A 27,771-nucleotide genomic window follows, 5' to 3' on the forward strand; every position below is an offset into this window, starting at 1 on the left:
CCAGCCCTGAGGAAAATGCCATGTAGAACTTCACTCTGTATATCTAACCGCATGATTTCTTCACATTCATATCCCTCCTTTTCCTCTGCAGTAGTTCAGATAATTAATTATTCCCAAAATTATTCCCAAATCCCTAATGTTTATAAGACCAGTAAATGTTAGTAGACGCAATTTTCCATATGGGCCAAATACAAAGAACTGTATGTGTTCACTGCCCCAATTTCTTCTGGCTTAGAATGCCTCACTAACATGTTTGACTCCATAATCTGTTACATGTATGTTAAAATCCACTTAGCTTCTGTAACATATTTTCACCAGTGAATAGGCTGCCCATCTCAGGTTGCTTTGTTACATCTCTTTAAATGCAATCATTACAAGACTCTGTGGCCTATGGGATCTTTACTTTGTATTGGAAAAGATGATGCTTGCTACTTTTTAAGCTGCAGTATCAGGTGATTTTATGTCTCTTTCCTGGAAAATGGCCTGCCTTGCAATAATTACCTCAGCTGGAAGAATCTGAAAATTGCAGGTCCTTTCAGTTGATCCATATTTTATTTTCCATGAATACAGAGTATTCTTATACTGTATACCCCTCCTTTATAGCAGAGGTAGTAACTGAATCTAACCAATAAAAATAAAACATTTTTAGTTTTCTCATTTAAAGTATTCTGACCTACTTCATTATATGGACATACTCCAGTAACTGTAGCTTTATACTGACAAGATCAGAACCATATGCAAAGATACCCAACATTTCATTTAATTTAATTTTTTAACCAAAAGCATGGGACCAACATATTTCTGGCAAAATGGCTTAGAGGCAACATTCAGTTTTGTTGTAAAAAGTACAAGTCTCTTCTGTCAGTACTAAAAGCCCACTCTGCTAGAGCAGTTGCTAACTCTCAAGTGTTTTTTTTTTTCTCGAGCAGCCTTGAGTGATATGTGTGCAGCAGCCACCCAGTCTTCCCTTAGCCCTTTTGCAAGGCATTATAATCTACATGTGATTATCAGGCCAAAGTTGTCCTTTGGAGTCATGATAATAAGAGGGATGTTCACATAATGCAGTAGGAGCATTAGCCTGGTATTCTCCTGCTCTTATTGAGGTTAGGTCACCTCATGCCAAGCATGAAAGTTGTGTACTTACCATATGGATACATGTGGATAAGCTGGTCCATCCTCAGTAAAATCCCTATCCCCCCTCCCTTCTCTCTTGTGTCTTGGTCTAGAGACTTATAGCTAGCTTTTTTCTGCTTTTTAAGGCATACTATAGATCCAGAGATGCTCTGCACTGCACTGCATTCATAAAGATTTGCATTCTGTCTGCACAGTGCTAGAGCCAAAGGGCCCCATTGCATGTTGCTGTCAAGATCTGATTATAAATGTAGTTATGAAAGTGTAGTGCAGGCATATTGCACAGTAAGCTACATGGATTACATAAAAAACTATCACAGCAGTGAAGAGCAGCTGTAGCATCAAAGTCACATATGAGCTGTTACAGCAACTTGAGCATGCCCGACTTGCATGATGCAATGTAAGGCACAGTATAAAGTGCAGGTACCAATACCTGCATTAGTTACCAAAGCATTGAATGCCTGTAGCCCTGGACAAAGTCTGAGTCAGGTCATACTAGTCATCTATTTTTTTAATTGACCATCATAATGGCACAGCAGGTGCTCCTTAAAATTATTGTGCAAAAAGAATAAGAAAATCTTGCTTTTAACATGTCAACCCCGGTGTGGTATGTTTTACATGTGCAGATGATGCCATGGCTCCACAGTTAGCCAATCTGAGGAGCAATATGGTGGGCATGAATTCACATTCATGAATAACACATTGCACAGTCCCTGAACCACTTCACATGCATGAATCACACATTGCACAGTCCCTGAACCGCTTAGTGGCACTCTGCTTTCCCATATGCCAAATAATTGAGTAAGCATAGATGACTCGCATTTGCTTAGTCTGTGTACTTCTTGCACAAAAAGAAGTGGATGGTGCCACAACAATTTTAACTTATTTAACATAGTCTAATTTGCATACTAGTTCTGCTGAGTGGCATAAGTCATCACAATGTAAAGTGCTGTCATCATGTTTATTTTTCTGCTTTTGTCTACTAGGAAAGTCTAAATAGGTGCCATGTCCATTTTCAGTTGAGGCCTGGGAAGAAAAGCTCCAAGAAGTATTAGATATACACTATAACATTATTTTTTAGTTGTCTGTATTAAAACATTTGAAAACACTGGATATAAAAGTATGGTGCTGGAGTTATGCCTTCCACACATTTAGGATAGCTGCTTCACAGGCAGGAACTAAAGGTGGAGTTGTCTCTGTTACATCAAAAATGAATATACTTCAAGGCTGGTCAAACAGGACAATGCACTTGAGCTCCTCCATGTTCAAATCACCATAGGTAAAATCCAATACCACTTCCTTGCAAGCTATAGGCCCCCCTCTATGAAACAGGAAACCCATACTATGTATTTAAACTTAATTGAATCACTAATGATCCAACCCAGTACCATATTCATGGGTGACTTTAATTACCCCACTATTGACTGAGAATCCTATATGACACCAAAAGTACATGGACAGAGATTCCTGGATTTTGTAAACACAAACTCCTTGGACCAGGTAGTCAGTGCACCAAAGAGGGATGCAACCATATTGGATCTGGTCCTCACTAATATGGGTGACTGCTGCACACCCCCTACTGTAATGCCTTCCCTGGTAAGGTCAGACCACAAAATGGTCTCCTTTGATGTAAAAATAAAACCTGGACCCCCAACTAAACCTGGAATATTCAGGAACTATTCTAAGGCTAACCTCCTGCTATTAAGTGAGAACCTGGCAAAATTTCAAGCCCCCATAAACCCTGAGAACACAGCTGCCTATGCAGAACTGTTCACAGAATCCCTATACAAGCATGTTAATACCTGCTTAGAGGCAGCTGTCCCCACCAGGAGGAAGTACAGAACTAACTCAAAAAACAAGCCACCCTGGTGGAATCACAAAATCAATAGGCTGTATAACAGGAGGAAGAAAATCATGGCAAAAATAGGAAGTGCAACACCCAGCAGGATAAAAGCATTCTCATCAAGCTAAACAAACAACTCAGAGGGCGAATAGTCTACTAAAGCCAAATTTGAGGTAAGTTTGGCCTCCCAGGCCAGTGACGTCCACAAAGCATTCTTTTAGCTATGTCTGCAACCTCAAAGGCAGTACACAGTTGTGTGCAGAGCTCATTGTAAATTAGAGCCACCTATACTGAGCCAGACGATATTGAAAACCTCCGGGCTGATGAATTCATCTCCAACTTTACCCCTTTCTCCCCGTCAACCTCCCCTCAGGAAATATTATCAAATATAACCCCCTACTGTCACTAGGGAACAGGTTCTTAATGCTCACTCTAAGACCAGGAACACTGCATCAGTGGGCCCAGACAATATCCCAGGATGCCTTCTAAGTAGCATGAAACATGACCTATCAGGGCCTCTGGAATTACTATTTATCTGTAGCCTCCAAACAGGCTTTGTGCCTCATGAATGGAGAAAGGCAACAGCAACCTCCCATAACATATTACTTCACCCCTGTAGAATTGCAGTCTACTCTGACTTTGTCCACTCCATCACCTGTGTGCATGCTGATGTTGACTTTGATCTGCACCACCTTGTAGCCAATTTGGAAGTGATGATGTGTGCTCTCAGTGTGACGAGACCATACTCTAACAAGCATAGCCTGATTGTAATACTGCATAACCCATTTTATTCTGTGTGTGTCTGTTCTGTAAATAGTTCCTTGTGCCTTTTTACATTGTGTTAATTATTCTTGTTTGATTTGCTACTTCTTTTTGCACCCTGTGTTTAGTGAGAATTATTGCTTAGAACTTGGGTGATTGTCTGGGAATCATACCAACACATGAAACTAGCATGTTCTCTTTCTCTCTGTCTGTCTGATGTGTGGGTATGTCTGTGAGGGTGGTCAGCTACTATTTATTTAATTTATTTAACATTTGTTGACCAGGAAAGTCCGACTAGGTTCCACAGATCCTGTTTTCAGCAGAGGCCCGGGGAGAAATTCTCCAGAAGCATGTCTTTTTAGAATGTGGGAGGAAACTGGAGTACCCGGAGGAAATCCACACGAACGCAGGGAGTACATGCAAACTCCGCACAAAAGGCACCCCAGCTGAGAATCGAACCGGAGAACCTCTTGCTGTGAGGCGACAGCGTTAACCGCTGCACCACTACTTCTTGCTAGGATGAACACATTTTTTATAACTAACCAAATAACTTCTTCCTTGTATATCTAATGATATGGTGAGTAACCTCTAAAGCTTTCCTTTTTAGGATGACTGGAATATTCCTTATACAGGTATGCCATTTGAAAAAAAAAAGGCAGACATTTCCTGCCAGCTATGTTCAAGTTTAGAAGGCACAGTATGTCCATCTTCTTGTGTAGAGTATCTTATGTGACTATTTTTTTTTTTCATTTTTCTCTTTTTTTTTTTTTTTTTTTTTTTATTTAAACTGTAAAGTAACCAAATACTGCTCTGCTAACATTTTTATAATTTCTGAAAACTGCCAGTTCAACTTCTGATGAGTTTATCACAAATAGTCTAATACCAATATGCCATTGTCTTTTCTGTAAATTGCTTTTCTCTTTTTTTCATAGTCGGAGTCCTGTTAATGCCATTGAGAAAGTATATAGTGGGAAGAAAGCTCCAGATGACAACAACCTAGTCGTTAAAGGTGATGTAACAAGGTATGAATTTTTTTACATTTTGTCTCTGATTTTCTGATTCACCTGGACCTTGTTGACATCTGGTGATTCAATAAACTCTGTGTAAGCTTTGCTCAAACACTAACGGAGTTTGAGAGTTAGCGCTATGAGCAGCAGTGTTAATCACATATTCGTGGTGCTCATCATGCTTACACAAATACAAGCAGAGTTTTGTGGCCAACAGCAGTTTTGCCGGCCAGAAAACCATGCAGAGCAGCATGAGCACAGAAAAAAAAAATACACTCAAGTTAGCTTATGAGCAGTCTTGCTTGGCAAGATTGTGGTGACAGCCACAGTGACTACCAGGGGTAAAAATACTGTAGTACCATCAGTCATAACACAACAAAGAAATGTGTAGTCAGTGCAATGCACAATAAAAAAAATTGAATATTAAAATAATGAAGGAGGTTTGTTAAATGGGAAGACTAAATACAAACATAAACTGGTCAGGGAAAGTGTGCTTATGACAATGGACACAGACATGTATGTTAGGAATGAATAAAGAATAGGAGGGCTTGGTGAATATGTCAGTGTCCCCAAAACAGGATGCATACATTTATGTACACTAACAGAGCAAGTCACTAGCCACTGATGGGAGTAATATATCACAATATGTACTATATTACGGTAATATATTACAATTTCTAGTAACTAGTAATATAACTAGTTACTTTTTCAAAATGGTAATAAAGTAATAGTAATATAGGTTCATAGGTAGGTACTAGGCTATTGGCCCTGGGGCCTATATAAGCCTAGCAAAAAAGGGTCCCTGGCTTTCGCCACCCAAGAAAATTATTTTCATGTGCCCCTGTCAAGCAGTGCCACAGAAGTGATCCCCGGGGTGAATTTTCTATTTCCCATCCAATTGTCAAGATTTTTCTTAAAGAGGGCCAATGAGGAGCTTTGCTTGACATGAATGGGTAGCTTGTTCCAGAGTATGGGAAGTCTTTGGGACAGGAATCTATCCCTCCAGCATGTTCTGTTTATTGTGGTGACAAGGTTTAGGTCCCTGGAGCTTGTGGTTCAGAGAGATTGGGATTTCTTAGTGTAGCATGTCCAACAGCTCTGGGTTTGACATAGCTTTGTATGTTAGGCAGAGATCGCCTCTGAGTATGCGATATGTGACAGAGTAGAGTAGTTTTTTTTAGATGGTCTGTGTATGGCATCTGTTTGAGGCTAGTAATCCACTTAATGAGGTATTTCTGTGGCTTTTCCAATTGTTGTAGGTGTCTTCTGAGATGCATGCCAAACGGGGCATTGTACTCTATAATGGGTCTGATGAGGGATGAGTAGAGAGGAACAGTGACCTCCTTTTTTCGAGAGGAGAACTCTTTTGTGATGAGATGTGCCACGTAGAAGGATTTTCTGACTACAGTGGCGATGTGGTTATCAAACTGTCTATCTGTGTCCCGAGGTCTCTTATCAAACTTTCAGTGTTTAGTGAGCTACCGCCTATGTGGTAGTTCATGGGTACCGAGTTTTTCCCAAAGGGGATGACACTGCATTTCTTGACATTGAGCTTGAGGCCATGACTTTGACACCAATCATCTTTCTCTGTGAGGCCCTTTTGTAGAATGTCTACATCATTAGGTGATTCTATTATGGCTCCCAGTTTGCAGTCATCTGCGAACTTTGTTAGCCAAAGACCTTCTGTGTTGGCCTGCACTTCAGAGAATTAGATGCCGAACAGGAGAGGACCCAGGACCGAACCCTGTGGTACTCTTCTCGTCACTGGTCTGAAGTCGGACTTGGAGTCTGCTACTTTTACTGTGTGGGTTCTGTCATTGAGCCAGTTGGCCACCCATCTTGTGACACAGGGATTTATGCCCAATTTAGTGAGTTTATCCAGAATGGGGGATGGTATCGAAAGCCTTGGCGAGGTCATGATAGGCTGTGTGCGCTACCTTGCCCTCGTCTACGGTTCTAGTGACTGCTTCAAAGAAGTCAGTCAGGTTTAATAGATATGATCTACCTTTTACAAACCCAAACTGGGTGAGGTCCAGGGTTTGGAGGTTACCTATGTCTTTGTTTATAAGCTCTAAGATGATACGTTCTATGGCCTTGCAGACCAGGCTTGTCAGGCTAATAGGGTGGTAGTTTACGGGGTCCGTGGTGGCACCCCTTTTGTGGAGTGCACTAACCGTCGCTGTGCAGCATTCAGTAGCATATAGCCTGAGGTGAGGCTATGATTGAATATGGTACTTAGGTGGGGTGCCAGTTCGTTCTGTAGTTTGTGCAGTACGCAGCCTGGGATGTTGTCTGGTCCCATGGATGCTGTGTTCTTGGCTTTGGAGAGTGCGGTCTTTACTTGTTTATCTGTGATTAGAGGGGCTTTGCATTCTTCCTGTATTAAGATGGGCCCTTTGGAGGATGCGAGGGGGGTAAAGTTAGCACTGAGTCTATCTGCCAGGATGTTGGCAATATCGGTTGTTTCTGTATATTTAGTGCTGTTGTAGCTCAGAGCAGGTCTGAGTGTTGCCATTGTGATTCTTGACATAGCTGTAGAATGCTTTGTGGTTGTCTTTGGAATCAGTGGCAATTTTATTTTTATAACTGGCGTTGGAGGATTTTTATGAGGGATCTCAGCTTCTTGCTGAGGCTGACCAGTGAGTTCCTCCAATCTTGGGATTTTACTCTTTTTTTGCAATAGCTTCTTTCTTCTGTTGTAGAGTTTGTTTATGGCAGGGGACCACCAGATTGGCTTCCCTTTTTTGGAGGATAGCATCTTGGTTCTGTTGGGATGGCACGTCTCAACAGGCAAATAGGACAACATGTCAAATCCTCTAAGGGTAACTTTGAGAAACACTTGGCAATCTCAACCAAGGATAATCATAAGGCATTTTACAGATACATACGTAGCTTAAAAGGTAGGGCCCAAGCATGTGCCGAACTAGTGACTAACAGTATCACACACATTGATCCCTGAGAGATAGCAAATCTGCTAGCGGACAGATTTGGTGACAATTTCACTCTTATCTCCTCCAAACTTATCACAAACCTTGCCCTTAACTCCCTCCCTTCCCACATTTCTGATGAGCAGGTCCTTAAAGCCTTGTCTGAGGCAAAATACACAGCCTCTATGGGACCAGATGGCATCCCAGGCTGTCTTCTGAACAAACTAAAACATGAATTAGCATCACCTTAGTCACACACAGCCTAACCACTAGCTTTGTGCCTCTGGAATGGTGAACAGCTACAGTTATTCCCCTCCACAAAGGTGGTTTAGCAACAGACCCAGGGAATTATAGACCCATAAGTCTGACCAGCCTCATCTGTAAAGCCACTTAATGTATCATCGTGGACCTCATCAATAATGACATAGGAGACCACCAAACCCTGGGCAGATTCCACTGTTAAACCTGGTGGTTTTCTTCGAAAATATGAACAGGGCCATTGACATGGCAAATCTGTGCACACAGTATACCTCGACTTGACAAAGGCCTTTAACACAATCCCACACTCTGGCATGACCAATAGACTTAGCAAACTGAATGTAAACCCCTTTGTTGTAAGATGGGTTGCCAGCTTGCTCAAACACCGGTCACACACTGTCAAAGTGGGTGACTCCAATGAGCCAGCAGACCTGTCATCATTGGGGTGCCACAAGGGCCAGTGCTGGGCCCCCTACTGTTTGGTATATATTTCTCAGAAGTTCAGGCCAAAACTAAGGGGCTGTGGCTGACCAAGTTTGCAGACGACTGCAAACCTGGCGCTATTATTGAATCCCCAAATGATGTCAGTATATCTTATGCAGACAAACGACTGGTGTCTTAGTCACAGTCTCAAATTGAATGCAAAGAAATACACCATCATTCCCTTCAGTAAAAACAATGTCCCTTCACACTATCAAATTAACATCAATACCCTATGTACATATGAAATGGTAAGTGATCTGGGATCACAAGTAGACTGTGACCTTAGCTCTGACCACCATGTGTCTACTGTAGTAAGGAAGGCTTTCTGCATAGCACACTTGATTACAAAGGCATCACCTCTAGATCAAAGGAGATTATAATCCCTCATCACTATAATACTATAATAATATACATACTCGTCACTAATCAGGCCCATAATTGAGTATAAGGCCCCTTTTGGCATGTACCGTACAAAGCACGTGCAGCAATTAGAGAGACCTCAGAGGTTTCTAACTCTGAAGATCAAGGGACTCTAGCACATACCTAACACAGACCAAGTAAAGCCCCTGTCACTATACTCAGGATCATATAGACTTCTTAGGAGAGACTTATGCCTGGCTTACAGAGCACTCTTTGACCCAAAACTAATGAATTTGATGCACGTCCACAAATCAAATGGGACTTGAGCTACCTGTTCCAGGGACCTAAATATGGCCTGTGACTTGACTAGGATCTGCTGGAGACCAGATTTGTCTCCCAGTGGATGCAGTGTCTTTGGAATAGGCTGACATTTCATGTGATGTAGTGCACCTCTATGACACTGTTCAAAAGGAACCTGGATGAGTGGATGGGGCACCATAAATTGTTACCAGGGATAGCACCCACAGCCCTTCTGGATATTGGCAGTCATTAATAAATACAATCCTGGGTATTTACTTGAGTATCTATGGTATTACACTGGGATGAAACAGCTAGGGTTGAAATGACCTCTGGATCAATAACATAATAACCTCCTATGATCCTATGAACAGACTCTTGGACAAATGTAGACAGAAACATGCACAATCATGGACGGTTTTACAACATTATGACCGTTAATGTGGGGCACTGACAGAATATGTGAGTGCAACTTATTGTACATGTTCCTCAGGAACAGACTTGAATAACTGCAATGATTGTCAATATTGTATAAGTGGAATTCACCACCCCTTCCCCCCAGATGACCACTTTTTTTGGATAGTTTAAGAGGGACAGTGTTAAAAGTGGAGTTGAAATCCATTTGATAGGTTTTCATGACATATGAGCCACAATCACCACCTGCAAGAATTAAACCCATGCCATCAATGTTGTCAGTGAGCTGTTTATGTACTTGGGTGCAACACAGAAAGATGTATCATACAACCAGCTATTAGAACACTTTGAAGGGAAGTCTGTACTGTTAAATCCTAATGGGTATACATCCCAAAGAATAGTTCTGTATGGTCTACCAGATGTTTGGGAGCTCATGGGTATACATCCCAAAGAATAGTTCTGTATGGACTGCCAGATGTTTGGGAGCTCATGGTTATACATCCCAAAGAATAGTTATGTATGGACTATCAGATGTTTGGGAGCTCAATGTACCAAATGTGATACATTTGACTAAAACATCCCTGGTTGATGTAGGTATTGGCCATATGGATAACAGCACATACAAACACCACACTATTATGAGTGGATTCCCTACACACATCCAGGTGTTGCATGCATCTGACACATGTAATACCAGTGTATATTGTCTGAAGCATCTGCAATTGATGTGTGAATTAAGAAGTGATCTTTTATAATGAATGGAACAGCAATATGTGAAAATGATGGCAATGCATCAGCTATGCCCACATGCACAGAAATTACAGCAGTGCAGAGTCATTTGTCAATGATCAAGGAAGCTGTGACTGTAATATTGTACGCATATCAAACAATACATGGAACGCTCACTTGTAAGCTCATGTCAAAACTCAAGACGTGACGCACAATCATTGTCTCTCTGACATTGCCATTCCAAATGTTATACTGCCATTAAATCCTGGCATACATCCATATGTGTTCATTCAGACTATTAGGTGATAATACTAATGTGATGTAGTGATATGTCTGTTGCACAGTACAGTCACACTATAGCTTGTACATAGGCTATAATCGCACTTCATATGTTCATAGGAGACTACTAGGATAATGGCCCAACAGCCCATACAAGCCTAGCCAAATTTAACTACAGTGTAAACGTTTTCAGTAGTTAGGTGAACGAAGTTTACAGAGTTATGAGACTATGCTATGGTTTGTAATATCAACTGCCTTTGTCTATGAGGGTCATGGACACCATGCCAGGAGTAAATTTACAATGACACATCCATTGACCTAGGTTGCACTTGGAGGGTCAGTGAAGGGCTTTGCTTTACGTGAATAGGAAGTTTTTTCCAGAGAAGGTGATGTCTCTGAGAGATTTATCTATCCAACATGATTTATTTATGTTAGAGGCTAGATTTAATATCCTTGGAATGGCTGATCCTCGTCAATGTGTAACATTTCCATCAGGGCCAGATTGGACACTGCTCTGTAGGCCAGACACTGATTGCCCCTTAGTTGTCTGTAGGAGACAAAATACAGTGATAGGGCTTTTCAGTCTTTTCACGTAGGACTTATTTTTTGTAACCTGCATCTTCCTGATGAGAAAACTGTGGGCTTCCTCCAGCTGTTGCAGATGTCTTGTAAGATGCATGCCAAAGGGTCCATTGTACTCCGTTATTTGTGTGCTGAGGGCTGTGAATAATGGAATTATAACATCCTTTGATCTGGATGCCATGACCTTACTTATGAGTTGCGCCACATACCAGGACTTTCTCAACACTGTGGACACAAGGTGGTTGAAGTTCAGATTAGTATCAACCTGAGTATGCAGATCACATACCACTGGATCTGCTGTTAGGGGGTTGCTATCTATATTATAATTAGGTGTGGTATTTGCTTTAAAAAAGGGGAATGATTATTTTTTTTCTAATTTAGTTTCTCTCCATGGCTATGGAAACAGTCATTTCTGTGCATTAATCCTTTCTGCAGTGTATTTGTATCATTTGGGTATTTAGTGATTGCCCTCAATTTTCAGCCAGACAAAGATGGTCAGACAAAGAGGGTCTATATTAGAAGATCGAAGTTTCTAAACTTCGAATGTTCCAATATCGAACCCTATTCAGCGAATGCTGAAAATAGCGAAGCTACAGAAAACCGAATTCTTTCCTAGGGAAAGAATTTGGTTGTCCGTTTCTGTCGCTTTGCTATTTTCAGTGCTATGGTGGAAAGTTATGGGTCGGGTTCAGGTAAGTGTGTGATTGGGCACGGGTTAGGTGAGTTAAGGTTAGGGCGAGGGTCAGGTAAGTGTGTGATTGGATGCGGGTTAGGTGAGTTAGGGTTAGGGCATGGGTCAGGTAAGTGTGTGATAGTGACAGACTTTAGGGTTAGGGTTTGGGTTAAGGTAGGATAGTTAGTGGTGTATGTACAGTTTAGTATAGGGTTAGATGTAAGGTTTTTAGGTGTATGTGTGTAGATTGCTGTTTGTTTGGTGTGCTTGTGTTGTGTGTGTGTTTTGGAACAGCAAATTTTTTCCCTAGTAGGGAAAATATTTGCTGTTCTGCATGTTCAATGTTGTAAGTATTTGCTGAATAGGGTTCAATATTAGAACATTCGAAGTTTTGTAACTTCGATGTTCTATTATAGACCCAGACAAAGACTGTCTATGTTTGCACTAACCTCTGAGAAATACATACTGAGCAGGAAAGAGCCTAGTAAAGAACACTGTGGTATGGCCCTGGTGGCTGGAGTGTTGCTAGAGGTGAATTCACCCACTTTGTTAGTATGTGTCTTGTCAGTGAGCCATTTGTCTACTCACCTGGTGACGTTGGGGTTTATGCCCATTTGATAGTCTTTCTCTATAATACATGAGTGGAGATTTGTATCAGATGCCTTGACCAGATTAGGGTAGCCAGGATGAACAGTGTTTCCCCTCTTCTATGGCTTTGGTGACCTTTTCAAAGATGTCAACAACATTTAACAGATATGATCTACACTTAACAAATTCAAACTGAGTTGATTCCAGAGATGGGAGATTAACCATGTCCTTGTTGTTAAGGTCCATGATGAGTATTTCCATGACCACACTGATGAGGCTATTCAGACATATATGTCTGAAATTTCCTGTGTATGTTGATGATTCCCCCTTCTGCAGAGGGTTAAATGTTGCTGTCCACCAGTCTGCCGGACTATAACTTATCTGGAGACTGTTTAAACAGGGATCTAAGTGGGTCTGCTAGGTCAGGTTTGAAGTTATTTCAAAGTGAATAATCAATGTTGTCAGAGCCTATTGATGATGCTTTTTAGTCTTAGAGAGGGCAGAGATGACCTGCTGTCTTGTGGTAATAGCTGAGGAATGATGGTAGGTATATTTGGGTGATGACCACTGGTGGGGACAGGGGGTTGAAGTTTGATCCAAATCTGTCGGCTAGTCGGTTTCCTCTAGTTGAGTATTGGTGGTGCCATCCACTATCAGCTCTGTGCCTAGCTGAGTATTCCCCTAAAGTTTTCAGACATAGTTGCAAAATGCTTTGTGACATCACCTCCAGATACAGTGTTGGGTATGAATCACATGCAACACAGTAGAACTGTTAACACACTTGTACAACTCAACCTGTTTCATGTCATTGCATCAGTTGTACATCATGTGCTTATATGTTTATCTGTGGAAATGTATGGGCAAGAGCCCCGATATCCATATATGGACATATTACAACCGAGGGGAATGCAGTTCATACACAATATTTAATGACACAAATGCTGACAGTCCCACAGTGGTGCTGTGGAACACCTGAATAATCCTTGTGAATAGCAACACAGTTGTGCATACAATGAATTCTCCATGATTGCAAGTGAATGTGAACATGTCATATGTTGGTGTATATAACAACATTACACATACCTCCCAACTGTCCAGAATTACTCGTCTTTTACTGAGTTTTGGGGTCCAAATAATGGGCATGCCACGATTCCTGAATGGCACCCCTTCATTTCCGATTTTTTTAAATTTATTTATTTTTTTCGTTTTTTTTATTTTTTTATTTTTCGCGCTTTAGCTGACGTCATCATGTGCGCGATGACGTCGGCTCATCAGGGCTACCAGCCTGTCGGTATTGAGCTTGCGGCACACGTATTTCCAGGTTCCGGCTGGTTTCATATGCTTTGCGAGCAGGTACAGCTCAGGAACGGACAATATTATATTTAGAAGCTCGCCTGGGTGAAATGGGGGAAAGGTTCTGGAATGGGGTGGGTATTTTATTTGGAAGCTCACCTGGGTCAAATGGATGGATTTAGTTTTATTTACTCAGAAGCTGCCTGGGGTGAAACAGAAGGATTTATTTTATTTAGAAGCTCGCCTGGCTGGTGGCTGAACATAAAGGATTTATTGCAGAGAAGTAAGCTGAAACCTGAAATGTGTTTGTCTGTGTATCTGTGTGTGTGTGTGTGTGTGTGTGTGTGTGTGTGTGTGTGTGTGTGTGTGTGTGTGTGTGTGTAGGGGGGTAAATAACTAAGGTGACTTCAGTGGTTTGTTTCTGGGGAGAAAGTACAGTTGATACCTCATTCATGTGTTATCCAGTTTGCATCCAGAAGTTCTTCTGTTCCATAGGTAAAAACAGTAGGTTATCTCTAACACTGTTTAGCAGTGAGATAGATTATAGCCTGGATTTGGGTCTTTCTTTTGTAAATGATAGGAGTGATTGCAATGCAGTGATCTTAAAATCTACATTTTAACGAAGTCCTGTTTTTTCCCCACTTGCAGTTTTATTACATTTCTGCAGTTCACGTTTATTACTTGGTGGTGGTGTGGAATTTCAAGGTTCTCTTGGCTTCTCCTGCAAAAAAGTGTTGCTTCAGCTATAAGAATTTGTTATAGTTTTTCATCAGTATTGCTGAATTAATGGCTATTGCTTGAAATATGTATCGGCATAGTGACGAAAACAAGTAGTTATAATCAGCATGCTGTTTTATGTGCAAACTTCATTTCAATGTTGGCAACCCAATTAATGCATTTGTAATTCCCATCCCCACTCAGTATGTATTCCAGCAACAGAAATTAACAGTTAATCACTGTCACACTACTTTCTCAGAGAAAGAGTATTATCTAAAGATGACCCAGGGAAAACGCAGAGGACAAATATTGGACATTTCTAGGGTTTTGCACTGTATAAAGGTGAAATAACTGATGCATTTAATTCCTGCAATATGTACACAATGTTTTGAAAAGTACAGACAAGTCTGAAATTGGACGAGCCATTTTAAACAATTGGTCCAAACCAGGTGGTAAACATGAAAAAGGAGAAAAGTAAAAATACAACATACCTGCAGTTTAAATGTAGAATCCTCTTTTACCAAATACAGACATGAAGAAAGGTAGTATGTGATCAGCAGGGCTATCTTTATATGGCCTTTGGTACCAGCCCATGCCCATAAGTGGATCAACACTTCTTCCCAACAACAACTTTGTTTCAGCCCTTTAAATATAATTTTATTGCTGATCTGGAAATAAATCAGTGAATCCTTGGTCATATGGGAATTGCTTCCTACACACTCAAATCATAGCCTTTTCTCTTCTTTATTCCTCTTAGTAGCAATTGCTGGAAATGGAAATAGTTGCATCAGTTGACATAGCAGATTACATCTTTCCTACATTCAAATAATCCTTTTCAGCAGCAGAGTAAATACCATTTTACTACTGTCTTCCACATAACTGAGGAAGCTGTGTGAACTGATTTTTATGTACAGGCTAAACACCCATCTAATTATATCTTTGTAAGTTTCTTCCTGTAAGAAACTTAGCAAACTGTAAGGCTCTGTACCAAGTATCAAAGGTCAGAATATATTGCTGAAACTTCATGCTGAAACCTCAGAAAAGCAAACCTAGAAACAAGCTATTGTGCAAATGTACAGACATGAGAAGAAAAAAAAAACAAAGCAGGAAGGCAGGGTACTGTCTATCCGTGTGAATGCTGCCATGAAAATAAATGCAAAAGAGATGCATTTATTAAACAGTTTTATCACTTAAAAGTAGCACCCTCATACAGTACAAACAGGCAGGTTTAAACTGGTGAATTATAGTTGAAGGAAAATGTGAAAATGCCCCCATTGTAATACACCTGGTGGCTAGAGGTACTTAGGCTCAAATCATGTACCTTGGGTACAGGGTAAAAGAGCCTGAAGTCCTTAGCCACCACCACTTGTAAAGTTGCCCCTCATATTTTTGATCTGAGAATGTTCCTCATAAAATCTGTGGTTTTCAGGATTTTTGTGGAAAGTCACTGCAGGATTGACTTCATTAAATAATGACAGGCATTTGAATTTCTGACTTCATATTGTTCAGAAAATAAATGGTAACATAAAACCTTTTATTCTAGCAATTTTCTAAGTTTATAAGATCAGTATTTTAAATTTGTCCTTATTTTGGGGCTGTATTCCCCCATTATTGACTTTGTCCAGGTATTTTGGGCTAAGAGTTGAGATAGCTATGGTGAGAAGTGAGAACTGAATTCACTAAAATGATAGCCATTTAAGTTTCAATCTTCCTATCTTTCATGAAACTGCTGATTTGGCATAGTGACATGTTATTACTCTGACTATAATGTACAGGGTCCTGGGTTCGAGACTTACCAGTGAAATGCATGGTGGTAACACAACATTTTATTCTAGCAACTTTCCAAAATTATACAAGCAATGTTTAAAATGTATCCCTGGTTTTTGGCCTTTTGTACCCCCTCCCAAAAAAAAATTAAATTGAAAATAAGTGTGAGAAGCTGTGCAAGATGCCTATGGCTTACACTACTGTCATTATACTTATAGTGTGGGTGTGGACACACTGGAAGTAGACTTTTATGATGGAAATGTTCTGAATTGGGCAATTTTGTCATTATTGGTTCATGCATTTTGTTTCATTGCCTACAGCCTACTGGAAAAATGTTCAAACAATAAATGTAAAATGCGCTTTGTCTAACAAGTGTGCTGTATTATACAAGGAATATAATTTAATAAATCAGGAAGGTGTATCAAAGAAAACATGTATGCTTCTTGTTTGATGTGCAAGGGGCCAATGATTTGAAAACAGCCCAAAGGTAATCTTTATCCACCACTGGCCAAATCCATTTTCTTTGAATGTGATGTGGGTTTCAATGCTGTTTCAATGAATGTGAGTTTCAAGGGCAGAAATGTTTTAATGCCAAGTCTATTTTCTTTGTGAGACTGTGTTGTTTTGTTTAGCAGATGTCTGTTGATGTTTGTGCATTGGGCTGTACAATGTAAAAATAAAATCCAAATAATCATTGTATTAGTAAAGCAGTATGCACACATTAGTGTTGATGGTAAATGGGTAAAATAGCCAGGTAATGGGACATTGGAATGGCTGCAGGGGGATTCTGGTGCCATATTTTGGCTGTCTGTTCTTCAGTTTGCATTTGAAAGTTGGAATCCCACAATCCCATTGGAGTGGGTGAGGTTACATAATTATGTATGCAAATTTTATGTAAATCAAAGTACAGATTTGTACCTATTTTTCGTGGGTCTTGTCCAGATTTTTGATGTTTCCAGGTTGAGAGGTATGACATTACAACATGTGGTTGTACCTAGGTGCATGTGCCTGTGTAATCAGTATGGCGTAATATTGCTATATGTTAAATAGCATATCCAGATGCTAGATATACACATGCATACCTGTGCCATACTGCAGCTGTCACTGTGATGGGTGAATGAGAACTATGTAGAATGGTGATATACTCCACTACAAGAACACATGCCTTAATAAGGCAACAATATACATAGCATCATCCCATGACAACAGTCCTCACGAGGCATATTACTACAGTTATTATGGAAGGAACATGTAACCAAATGGCAGCGGTGGTCATCAATACATTAGCTCAAATCACAGATGGAATACACTGTTGTAGGGCTACAGTATATCCACACCCCAAAATAGCACATGTGGATGACAACAACATTGAAATGTGCAATATTCAGAGGGTCACAAGGCATTAGTAGGCTAATGGTCAGCACAATTGATATATCTATGTGATGGAAGATATTAATTGTATGCATATGTGAGTATGTGTTTGATTGTATTACAGACTGCTGCCTGCATCCATATGTGGCATTGTGTACCACCCCATGACAGAATTAGCAATTGCACGTCCAGTGGTCTGGAGATGGCTTGCACAGGGTACTATAGGGGCTCTGGTTCACAGTTTGCCTATGTATCTTTGAGATGATGACAATACTCATTATTCTGCAACAAGGATGTTATCTGTACAGAGGGAACAGGGGACTATGTAACATGTTCTTCTGAGTGGGAGTCAAATGAAAAATGATTCAAAACATCAACCAATGACAGTAATACACCACCAACCACACATACAGAGGTTAATTGAGGTCAGATTCAAACACAAGACCTGTATAGGTATACAAGCTAGATTCCATACAACATAAGACTAGCACCACCACAGATGTCTGATTTTAACAGTGTCAGAGTGCACTTTAAAGAGGATGACATCATCATTTTCTGATGAGAAGAAGATTCTTTGGAGGAGTGTGTGATATAGATGTGGACTCACATTCCATTGTAAAAGTGTTTCAGACTTATAGTTGAATGAACACACACAAACATAATCAAATTGACTGCTGTGAGATTACCTATCTGGTTACACAACCTAGAGAACACATTTCTTAATGCTATCCCCAACACAGATGTCTAATACTGTCAGAGTGCACTTTATAGGAACTGACATCATTAGTGTATGCTGAGGAGATGTTGTGCAGAGGGCTTTATGAGATTGCTGTGGAGTAATGTACCAGTGTAGAAGTATTTTTTGAATGATACTTGATAGAGAGCAGCAGGACCTGGAGGCAAACGCTTCTGAATACACACACACACACACACACACACACACACACACACACACACACGTTGACTGTCATGCGATTCAGTCCTCTACTTAACTAGTTGTACAAGCTATACAGCAGAGTACTTAATGCTAGCACCATGGCAGATGTCTGACATTAAGTGTCAGAGTGCACTTTATAGAGGACATCACCGGTGTATGCTGAGAAGATGATGTAGGGGGGATGTATGAAATTGCTGTGGAGTCCTGTACCAGAGTAAAGAATTTTCTGAATGATACTTAAGTGAGGGCAGCAGGAGCTGAAGTCAAGCTCTTCCAACTTCGCATGCACACACACACACACACACACACACACACACACACACACACACAAAACTTGACTGTTGTGTGATTCGATCCCCTACCTAACTAGTTGCACAAGCTGGAGAACAAAGTACTTAACACTCACACCATCACATATGTCTGATTTTACCACTGTCACAATTCTCTTTATAGAGGATGACATCATCCTATTCTCACAGGTAACATACTTTTATGAGACTTGTGTGCAAAGGCAGGACTTGGGATATGAATGTGTGATTGTAATTTGCAGGAATAAAAATTATAGTGCATCCATCCTGGTAACCTATGTGAAAGAAGCTGTCATGAATGCATCTTGCAGAACTTGGCCATACATGTACCAGTTTCTCAGGATTTTGTTTAGATAACACACACACACACACACACACACACACACACACACACACACACACACACACACACACACACACACACACACAAGCACACACTTTGGAAACAGCAATACTGCAAGGGTGGAGGTATGTGTTTTCATATTCAGATGAAGTGGTGTTCACATTAGTATAATTTGATAGTGTAATTGTGATGTGATCATGGATAACCAAAGTCCAGTGTTAATATAAACCCATATCAAATACAACAGTGTAGTTATTGTCATTTATTTCTGTAGTCTGCTTGACAATGGCCCAGGTACTGACATAATTTGCAAGTGCATTGCTGCAGTGCACACATGAATCTCAGAAAGTATGTGTTCAGTCAAGTCCACATATCCCTGTCCTTCTCTTATGTTTATGAATGCCTTTATATGTAATGCAAAATAACAGCCCTTTAGCCAGAGTAAGGCATGCTAAACACTTCTTTACGTAGCCCATCGCCAAGAAACTGATTTGCGTGGATGATGGCGAACTGTTAGTAAATGTGTGATTCACATTTTGTGAATTTAGCATGAATTTGTGAAGTAGTTTGCAAGATATGTTATGGGAGAAATTGCTGACAGATACTGTGATGTTCATGGTGTAGTTTATATTTGAAGTGTTGTGGCCAAAGTTTTATTACATAAATAACTGTTGCCATTGCCTTCCCCATTTGCGTGGCATTAAGCACCAAGCAAACACAGCTCTATGCTTAAGGTAAAAAGTGTAAGATGTAATTTGGTTTGTGCAAAGAGACTTAGCTGTGAGGCATGGCTGTCAGCATTCTGGATAGTACTGCATCTGGAAAATACACCTGTTGCCTAGTTATCTTTGTAGCACAGTGTATAAGATCAGTTAGCTCCTGCTCAGAGCACAGGTGAGCCAAAGTTCAAATCCAGGATATTCTCTCTCTTTTTTTATTTTACAAATGGTGTTAGGATGGCATTAGCTAAGTAAATGTGATCAGGACTGCAATTGTTGTGACTATCAATGACTACACTAAATGATATGTCTTCCTCAAATTTTATCAGTAAAGCCGTGTAGCATCAAGTGAATGACATAAGGGTAAAGAAGGGTTAGGAGAGGGACAACAATGTTGGATAAATACGTGATAGATGTGAGGATTGATGTCACCTCAAATACTTATTTTTTGACAGTATTCAATTAGTCTCCACGAGAACTCATAAGTATGGCAAATGTTAACTCATTCACTCCAGTGTAACTGAGGAAGTTTAAACTGTAACTTCCAATGGGTGCAGCCTAAGTCTATTCACAGAATCAAAGTACTTCCTCACATTTCAAACAAATGTTCATATCTTTTGAACCGTAAAGATTATGAAAGTAGTATAAATTACAAACTCTTCAGCACAAACTGTTTTTATAGTGGTAGTATTCTTTAGGTTCTAGGACTTAAACCACATTTTATAAGTGACAGTAAACACAGTAACTATTACATTTGTAATATTTTGTAAACGACGTACAATATCTCAGCAACCACTCATGTTATACACATACTGTCATCAGCATTTTATTAATGTAGCTGAGAGCTTTCATATGAGGCTAAGGAGATATTCTTCATGTTTCACTGTTGCAATCATCACTTGTGAGTTATCATTGCTGGGTAGCCCTTGGTTGGTCCAAATACCAGAGTCAAGCTTTTCCCCTGCACCAGCTGCTGTTGCCTATGGACTGATGTCAGGTCATCAGTGGTATAAAGCAGAGCAGCTGGCGCCTTTACATCAGTCTTTCTTGCCGTGGAGCCCAAAGTAAAAGCAGTTTGTGTGTGTGCCAGTTGGTCGTTGCCAGAGTTGAAGTTGAATCTGAAAATGACTAAAGCTAAGTACCCCGTTGGGGCCGCCTTCTTCAACTAACCAATGTCCGAAAAAGTCAATAATTGTCTCTACTGTGGAAAACAAATACCACACCGAGACTTCTATACCTTGTGCTTTACTTGTCTAGCCCCAGACTATGATGTCCCCGTTGTCAGTTCTGCACACTTTTCAATTCAAAGACTATTCGCCGTAGAGCTGAATTTGTAGCCAGCATTTCTGAAGTAGTTCCTCGCATTATGAAATGGCATCCGTCAGTCAGCAGTCTGTGGATATTCACAAAAAACGAAAAGATAAAGAAAGAGACAGACCACACAAACTTAAGCCTTCAGATGACCTGTCCCAGAAGCAAGTATTCAGTTCTCATGAATTCAGTAAGGCACATTCGCAGCCCCTGATGCCTGACTCATTTCCTTTGCAGGCCTCTACTGAGACCCTTTCAGAGTCTGGTATGCCGCCAGGGAATGCTTCATCACCCGATCCCTCAGTTGTCTCTGCTTTGGTTGGGTCTGGAGCCACTATGCAGGCACCGGCTTCTGAGGAGGTTCTTCGCACAACTGATTCAAGGCAAAAACCAACGTCTTCGCCTCAGACTACCACATCCCAACGACAAACGGATTTACGAAGGTCTAAAAGAAAGACCACCCCAAATAAAACAGTCTCTAGTCACCATTTTACTCCTCCTCTACCGCTTCAGACACAGTTACTGGAAATGGCAGAGGACCACATCACTTTCATCAGCGGTAGCCATACCACTCCTTCTAAAAGAAAGAGGGATACTTCCCCTGAAGTTCACACAGAGCCGGATTCTGAAATTTCAGACTACCTTGATTCAGATGAGGTACAACAACCTCTTACCTCCTTTGAGGATTCTGATGCAGAGGAATCTATTCCTGCCTTCACCCGAGGATCTTTCATTTGGGGAAACCCTGCACACACTCAGAGAGCATTTCCACTGGGAAGCCCAAGATTATTCTCAGTCTAAAAAAAGACTAAGAGAGTTTCTAGATCTTTCTCAGCACAGACCCTCGGCCAGTCCTCCTATTCTGGACAAAACCTGCACTCAGAACAAGGGCCTTCCCTTCACCTACCTTCCTCAAGGCCAGACTACCACCACAGATGCCTTAGACCTAGCTTGGGGTGCTCATTTAGACACCTGGTACACCCAAGGCTCTTGGGACCTCAGGCACCTTCACTGGCACATCAACCTAAAGGAAATTATGGAAGTTCACAAGGCTCGCACATCCTTCCAAGACTACCTAAAACCAGGAATCCTCCTCATAAAAACAGACAATACCACAGTCATGTGGTACATCAACAAGCAGGGGGGGACACACTCCTACCCTCTCTGCCTACTAGCCATGAGCCTCTGGCAGCCAGCCTCCTCCATGGGCCTATACCTGATAGCCCAGTACATCCCAGGAGTAAACAAAACCCTAGCAGACCATCTAAGCAGAAACTACTTGGACCCCCATGAGTGGAAACTCCAAAAGGGGACATTCCTCCAAATCACCCAGGCCTGAGGGACACCAGAGGTGGACCTCTTCACCTCACAACACAACAATCAGCTGCACAAATTCTGCACCAGGGAGTTCCACCCCTAGCTTGGAAAGTGGATGCTGTCTCATTCCATTGGACCAATCTCTTCATTTATGTGTCCCCCCCCACCCTTACTCCCAAGGGTACTGCTCAGAATAAGGCAGGAAGGACCAAAAGCCATGCTTATAGCACCAGATTGACCCAGGCAACATTGGTACCTCTTGCTGCTCAGCCTGACCAGGAAGCCTTACAGGCCCCTGCCTTTAACTGCAGACCCCCTGACACAAGCCAGCGGGGGAGATTCTGCATCCAAACCTCCTCAAACTTTCTGCATGGCTTATCCCCCCAGGAACTGGGGATAACCCACAGTTGAGCAAGCAGGTCCTAGACATTATTAAGGGAGCCAGAAGCCCAGCACCAGGAAATCTTACTCAGAGAAATGGAAAAGATTCAACTCCTGGTGCCCATCAGTTCACCTCCTGGTGCCTATCAAAAGGTCACAGCAGCTCCCAGCCGTCACTCCCACTTATTCTGGACTACCTAGTGAAGCTACCTAACAAAGGCCTTTCGTTTTCCTCCATTAAATTCAACACCTCAGCCATTTCAGCACACTTTCATGCTGAACAGCCTGTCTTCTCTCACCCTTTGATTAAGCAAGTCCTCAGAGGTGCATCTAACATTAGGTCCCCTAGAAGGGCACCCACTCCAGCCTGGGACCTGAACTATGTCTTAGAAAAACTGACATTGCCTCCCTTCAAACTAGCTGCATCAGCAGGCCTAAAACACCTTTCCTGGAAGACTGCCTTCCTCTTGGCTATTACTTCAGCTAGGAAGATGTCAGAATTTCAAGCAGTCATGGCCACTGAACCTTCATTATCTTCCATGCAGGCAGGGTGTCTCTCAGGACTAATCCCTCATTCATGCCAAAGGTGGTAACAGATGTGACCCTAAACCAGGCTATACATCTCCCCACCTTTTTTCCAAACCCTCAGAATAAAGGGGAGAGAATTCTGCATACGCTGGATGTGCACAGACAGTTAAGACACTACCTGGACAGAACAAAGGCCATTAGGAAGACGGATCAACTGTTTGTTAGCTTTGCCTCAGGGAAAAAGGGGAAGCCTATCTCCAAACAAATCATTGCAAAATGGATATCTCACTGCATACAGTTCTGCTAAAATTTTCATGGAAAAGCTCCTCCTAAATCTATCAGAACACATTCTATTAGGGCAGCCTCTACTTCCACTGCCTTCCTTAGAGGAGTACCCTCCAGGGACAATCCTGGAAGCTGCCAATTGGACCTCGGTCCACACCTTCACCAAACACTACCACCTGCCTTTGTTTTCCTGGGCTCAGGCAGGCTTTGCCAATGCAGTCGTGCAAGGCATGCTAGCTCAATCCTAGGAATTTCATACTTCCATCTTCCCCTTCCTTAGCTTTGGGAATCCTCCCACAAGTGTTGACTGCAACAGTGAAACATGAAGAACATAGTACAGTTGTGTACACTTACCATAAATGTAGATGTTCGCGTGTATTCACTGTTGCAGTCCTATTTTCCCCTCACTCCTTTCCCCTTAATCTTTTCCTTTTTGGAGATTAACTTTAATTCTTGTGGCATTGGACCACTGAGGGCTCTTTAAAACATTTCCTTCAAGGAGCTCCTACAGGTTAGGGCAAGAAAAACTGATGTAATGGCGCTGGCTGCTCTCCTGTATACCACTGACAACCTGACGTCAGTCCACAGGCGACAGCAGCCGGTACAGGGGAAAAGCCTGACTCTGGTATTCGGGCCGACCGAGGGCTAGTCAACAGGGATAATCCACAAGTGATGACTGCAACAATGAATACACTCGAACATCTACATTTATGGTAAATGCACACAACTGTACTTTCTGTCTGTCTGTCTTTGTTGTTGAGATATTTACAAAAATGTGAAAATTATATCTATATAAATTAATATCATTAAAACAACAGTTACTATCTATTTACCAGCATGAGTCAGAGGTCAAATATTAATGCAGTTGTGTCTGCTGTTGTGTAAGCTTTAAGATTAAATCTTTTAAAACCGTGTACATAGCATGGTTTTGAATTATTGATGCAAATATGAACAGGCAATATTTGACGCCTAGGGGTGTCAGGAGTTTAACTGCAGCTGCACCTGGATGCATAACTCTGATGTAATGAGTTAAGATAAGCGTGATTAAACATATTGTACACATGTAACATCACACTGAGAAATGATGTGAGATGCATGTGGAATGAAACCTTTCATGCTTTTGGCCAAAAAACACTTCAATCAAGTGATTTATGTCAACACTCCACATAGGAAGTTGCATTTTGTTACATTCAGCAATGTATAGAACTGTCAGACTGTTTCACATTACTGGCTTTAGTCTTCTTTAACTCTGTGTTCTTGTAGTGCAGCATGTTTAAGCACCATTGTACGGAGATAACTGGACTAGTGCAGCTGATGGCAAACACTCACCAGGTTTTGACATAGGACGTATAGAGCCATTTCCCACTGCTCAGCATTGGGGTGCAATGCCAAACTTTGCATAAATGTAGAGGACAAAAAGTGAAAGTTTTCTTATGGGGTAATTTCTGGCCATGTATATGGCATGAGATTCTATTTTTGACCAGATTAAAGGTGTGAAAAAAATGGGGCTGATAGGAAAGTGGCGAAGTGCAGAAGGGGGTTCAGCAAGAAGAGGGAAGCATGAAATGAATTTGCAGGAGGGTATTGGGCAAGAACCTTAGATATCCACTTCTTCAACAATATAATGTGAGCGTCTATAGAAAATGGGATGATTTGGACTATCATCACAACACAGATGGGTGACAAAAATGCAATAATGTTGTATAGCCAGCTAGACCAAATCAAGTGTGCTGAGAACACACACATGCAAAGTGGAGAGCTATGTATGGGACATTTTTTGGGGGGAACAGGTGCCCATTTTTTTTTTTAATTTCTAGAAGGGAGGAATGTTGGGGAAGTGACACAGGAATGTCAGGGTCAGGTAGGTAGGTAGGGTAAGTGAGGAAGCAGGTGCAGACAAACAAGACAAACAAGACAGACACACAGGGATAGTGATGGACACAAAAGGTTGGGGGACACCATGACTGGGGATAGGTAGGGGACATGAGATGCATATGCCCACCAAGTATGGGAATAGTGAGAATCTAGTCCTCACCCTCAGAACTTTCATCAGTGTTCCTTTCATTGGTTCCCCCCTGTGAGGCTGCTTGAAGTTGGGATCTCATTTCCATTCTAATGAGCAACATCTCCACGTGGCTGGTGTGGGCACCAATGACAGTTTTTGGAACATCACACACCATCCCTTGCAGCTCCTGGTGGGTAATGTAATCATTGCCTTTACCAATACACCTGGAAGGTACCAATGAACCAGCAGCCGAGGCAATGCTACCTGTTGTGGAAGGGCAGGGTAGTGCAAGGGCTCTGGAGGTAGTACTGTCAGTTTGCATCCCAGAGGTGCTGAGTGCTGGTGTAGCATGGCCTACCTCCCTGTGTTGACTAGCTTTAGTTTTGTTGGCAGAAAAGTATGACAGCATAACGGCGTATTTCCATTTAACAAAAAAAAAGAGAGAGAGAGATAGAGAGATAAGGGGTGGGGTGAGACAAAAAAGAAAAGTGATGGTTGGAACCATTATATGTCCCATTCATGGTTTACTAGAAAAAATATATTTCTGTTATTATATTAGCTATACAGCTTTCCCAATCCCAAAAAGGGGTTTTGAATTTTTGCAAGTAATCCTTGGAATATGCAGATATTCCATATATGTTTTTAAAGACACTACTGGTTAACTTAACAGTATGGCATTAAAACCAATACCAATATTGCTGCAATTAGAATGTAAAAATTATATTTGTTAAATGTGAATGTTTAGCTTACTTGTGGGAAATGAACCCACCTACTCTAAATACAGTACTATATTTGCCTAATAACATTACCAAGAGCTACAAATAGTAAGCATGCTTTTACAGTTAAGATTTACATGCTTAAGTTGCTACTAATCTATAGAATACCAATATTTTAATGCAGTTCTTTTCATTTGTGTTGCATACATACCCCTTGCCTTTCTGAGTCTGTCCAGTCTTTCAGCATGTGCCTCCTTTTTGGTGAAATTTCCTGTGCAGCTGTGAAGTAAAGGAGAGAAAATGAGACATGAAAACATAATGCACATCAGTCCTGGCTGTCTTTAGATTTCCATAACACTTCAGGTTGCTTTATGTCTGCAGTTCTAAACTCATCCAGCCACTGGTCGGGTTGTGCCTGCTTGCAGAATTTCAGGTCACTGTAATGGTGCATGCATTGCTTCCCAGTGAGTAGTATGCCAGTCACATTGGAGACAGCTTTTCCAAGCCTCAGCCTTATACTGAGACCAGGTATAGTCCCCTCAGCAGCTTACGGCTATATCACTTATCAAGGAAAGCAACAAATATTTTTGAATACTCCACACTCCACCTCTGTGCCCTGAATTTGGCACCATCTTTTCAATCTCCTGCCATGTCTGCAGAGGTTCTATAACAACAATACAAGTGTTTTCCCACTAATTCATGATATCTCATTTTATGAATAGTCCACAAACATGCACAACCATGCCACCATGTTTGTGCGGTATTAAGTTGAGAGAAACATTGCCAAAGAGGAATGGAGTTTATGAAACAGCAATGAAATTTTGCCATTTGCCATTAATTTATGGCATGTGTGTTTCTAAGCCTGTTCACACTTTGTCCAGTGGTCAACACTGAAATATTAAATGACTTGGCTTTTAAGCCATGACTTTAGAGATCAGTGAGATGAATTGGCACATATTTTGTGGGGACTTGCCCAGTGTTAAAAGTAATTTGTACAAGGTGGAATTAAACCTATGTAAAAGAGAATGCATACATTTCCACACAAGTAACAGTTTTTCATTGCAACAGAAGTGTTTGCCAATCATAATTATTACAGATATGCAGTTTAAAAAGGGGCTGCTGCTATACTTCAATTAAGCCTATGTGTGTTTCCTATTACAAGGTCCTGACTTGTACATTCTCGACTGTGATGCAAGAGCACTGTCTGACAATATACTGGAAATATAGACTTGCATTACTATATTAATAGATCTGTGATTTGTGGTACATACCTCACAATGCATTCTGTATTACAGTTATACTTGGGTTATGGGAGAGGTGTAGATTATTGTCAGTTAACTGTTGTGTCCATCAGAGATATGCAACTGCATTTTTTAGTACATAATTAGCATTGTAATGATAAACCAGTTACACACACAATGCATATAATAGCTAAAAAGT

At 41.1% G+C, this 27,771-nt stretch overlaps 1 protein-coding gene across 1 annotated transcript in view; it reads left to right on the forward strand.

Annotated features, from left to right (window-relative positions):
• LRRC49 (leucine rich repeat containing 49) overlaps positions 1-27,771 on the forward strand; it is a 2,278,115-nt gene that overhangs the window by 1,101,080 nt on the left and 1,149,264 nt on the right. Inside the window, exon 11 of the mRNA XM_044078469.1 lies at positions 4,669-4,758. Coding sequence (XP_043934404.1) covers positions 4,669-4,758 — 90 coding nt within the window. The remainder of the gene's footprint in view (positions 1-4,668; positions 4,759-27,771) is intronic.

This window comes from Protopterus annectens, chromosome 7.part1, assembly GCF_019279795.1.
Source record: "Protopterus annectens isolate FY-2018-M chromosome 7.part1, PAN1.0, whole genome shotgun sequence".
Taxonomy (NCBI): domain Eukaryota; kingdom Metazoa; phylum Chordata; order Ceratodontiformes; family Protopteridae; genus Protopterus; species Protopterus annectens.